We start from the raw sequence: 1942 nt of genomic DNA on the forward strand, positions 1-1942 counted from the left end.
ATTGCATTTCACGCGGTTCCTCCATTCCTCATTAGTCCCCATTGAATAGCACATCCGTTACGGCAATGTGTCAATCTAGTGAAAGAGAATGATTAACACTCTGGAATCGTAATAAAATACTGTAACAATGCATGCAATTTGCGCTCGGATGTTGAATGTTGGTCCGAAACTGATTGAAGCCAGTTATCATAGTTTTGATTGAATAGTCGCAGAAACCACAACACCCCAATTGCACAGACAAGATAATCCCATACTATGGCACCAAAATTTTGAACACGAGATACGGGAATACTCATTTGACGAATCGTCACGAGGTTCTGGAAATATTTTACTCGCAAGAACACTGAGCTGAACACGAAACACGAACTTTCTTCAACAAAAATCCGCAAAAACATGTGGGTATTGAGTAGGTATCATGAGCAATTCATTAATGATTATTGTCTTGAATAAATTATTGTTTTTGACGTTGAAAATTAATGAGCAATGATATTATATATCAGTTTATCTTAACTTATACATCTATGTACTATGTAGTCTATGTACGTAGTTGTGAAAGTTAATGAGATTCAAGTGCATATGTGTATTGTGTACGTATGACAATAGTGGTAATAGGAAATTTGCAGCAATAAAACACAATTAATCATGTGTAGGTAGGTACCTATTATTTCGGTACAAATTGAATTCAATTGAATCTTTTTTCTTCATTTTCCAGGGCTTGAAGAGTTTTCACCATGAACAAGCATACGCCACTTGAAGGCCATGATGTCAAGGATTTGGACCTCTTCACAGAAATTCAGAAAGACCGCCTGTACTTTGCCACTTTCAAATCTAACAGAGAACGTCCCACCACCACAAAAATACATTTCTTCTGCACCGACGAAACACATGTGTATTTGAACTTTTTCGGTGATTTCGGACCGATCTGTCTGTCCACATTATACCGCTATTGTGATAAATTGAAGGCAAAGCTGAACTCCTCTACATTGAAACATAAGGTCATCATTCACTACACCGGAAATAATCCTAAGAAACGCCTTAATGCAGCTTTCCTCATTGGCTGCTATGCTATCATCTACCTCAAATTCACACCAAATGAAATCTACAAAGCTCTGCAAGCGAACAACAAGGTACCGTTCATTGCTTTTCAAGATGCATCTGACGAAAACTCCAAGTACACCCTAGAATTACTGGAATGTTTCAATGCTGTGTTTAAAGCGCGTCAGCATAACCTGTTTGATTTTGATGATTTCGATGTCGACGAGATGGAGAAGTATGAGAGAATCCAGTTCGGTGATATCAGCTGGATAGTTCCTAACAAGTTGCTAGCGTTCTCCGGACCTAACACGACAGAACAGAACACGTGTTACCATCCTCCAGAGTTCTATCTGGACTATTTCCTACAGAACGGTGTTCAACTTGTAGTCAGACTCAACCAGAAGAACTATGATGAACGTAAGTTTACTGAGGCGGGTCTGGATCATGTAGACTTTTACTTTCCTGATGGCACCGCACCACCTAATGATATTCTGTGTGAATTCATCAAGGTCTGTGAGAAATACAAAGGACCAATAGCAGTACATTGTAAGGCCGGGCTAGGCAGGACGGGATGTCTGATTGGTGCTTACATGATTAAACACGTGAGGAGAAGGAGAACTGTCCTGACAAAGAGGAACCAATACCACCAACTCCGTTGGGTACCCGGTCCTCTAGAGACCTAGGTTACCGAACGGAAGCGGAACGGTAAAGAATGATAATTTAAGGTATGCTACGGAGACCTTATGAAACATCAAGCGACAGCTTATCTGGCCATAAGATAGAGGGGTGTCAAGACGGTCCTGTACAACCTGTAGAAACTCGGTTAGAACAATCATGAGGATAGTGTGTCGGTCCTGCTGTCTAGGAGTTAGGTTCCGTTACCAAAGGTACCGTCTGTAGAACATCA

At 40.6% G+C, this 1942-nt stretch overlaps 1 protein-coding gene across 1 annotated transcript; it reads left to right on the plus strand.

The window, feature by feature from the left end:
• The first annotated feature begins 731 nt into the window (after positions 1 to 731).
• LOC103518169 (dual specificity protein phosphatase CDC14A-like) lies at positions 732 to 1718 on the plus strand. The gene has a single exon (XM_017447721.1). It carries the CDS (start codon positions 732 to 734, stop codon positions 1716 to 1718), a length of 987 nt encoding a protein of 328 aa, XP_017303210.1.
• Positions 1719 to 1942: the final 224 nt, after the last annotated feature.

This window comes from Diaphorina citri, unplaced genomic scaffold, assembly GCF_000475195.1.
Source record: "Diaphorina citri unplaced genomic scaffold, Diaci psyllid genome assembly version 1.1 scaffold2100, whole genome shotgun sequence".
NCBI lineage: Eukaryota > Metazoa > Arthropoda > Insecta > Hemiptera > Psyllidae > Diaphorina > Diaphorina citri.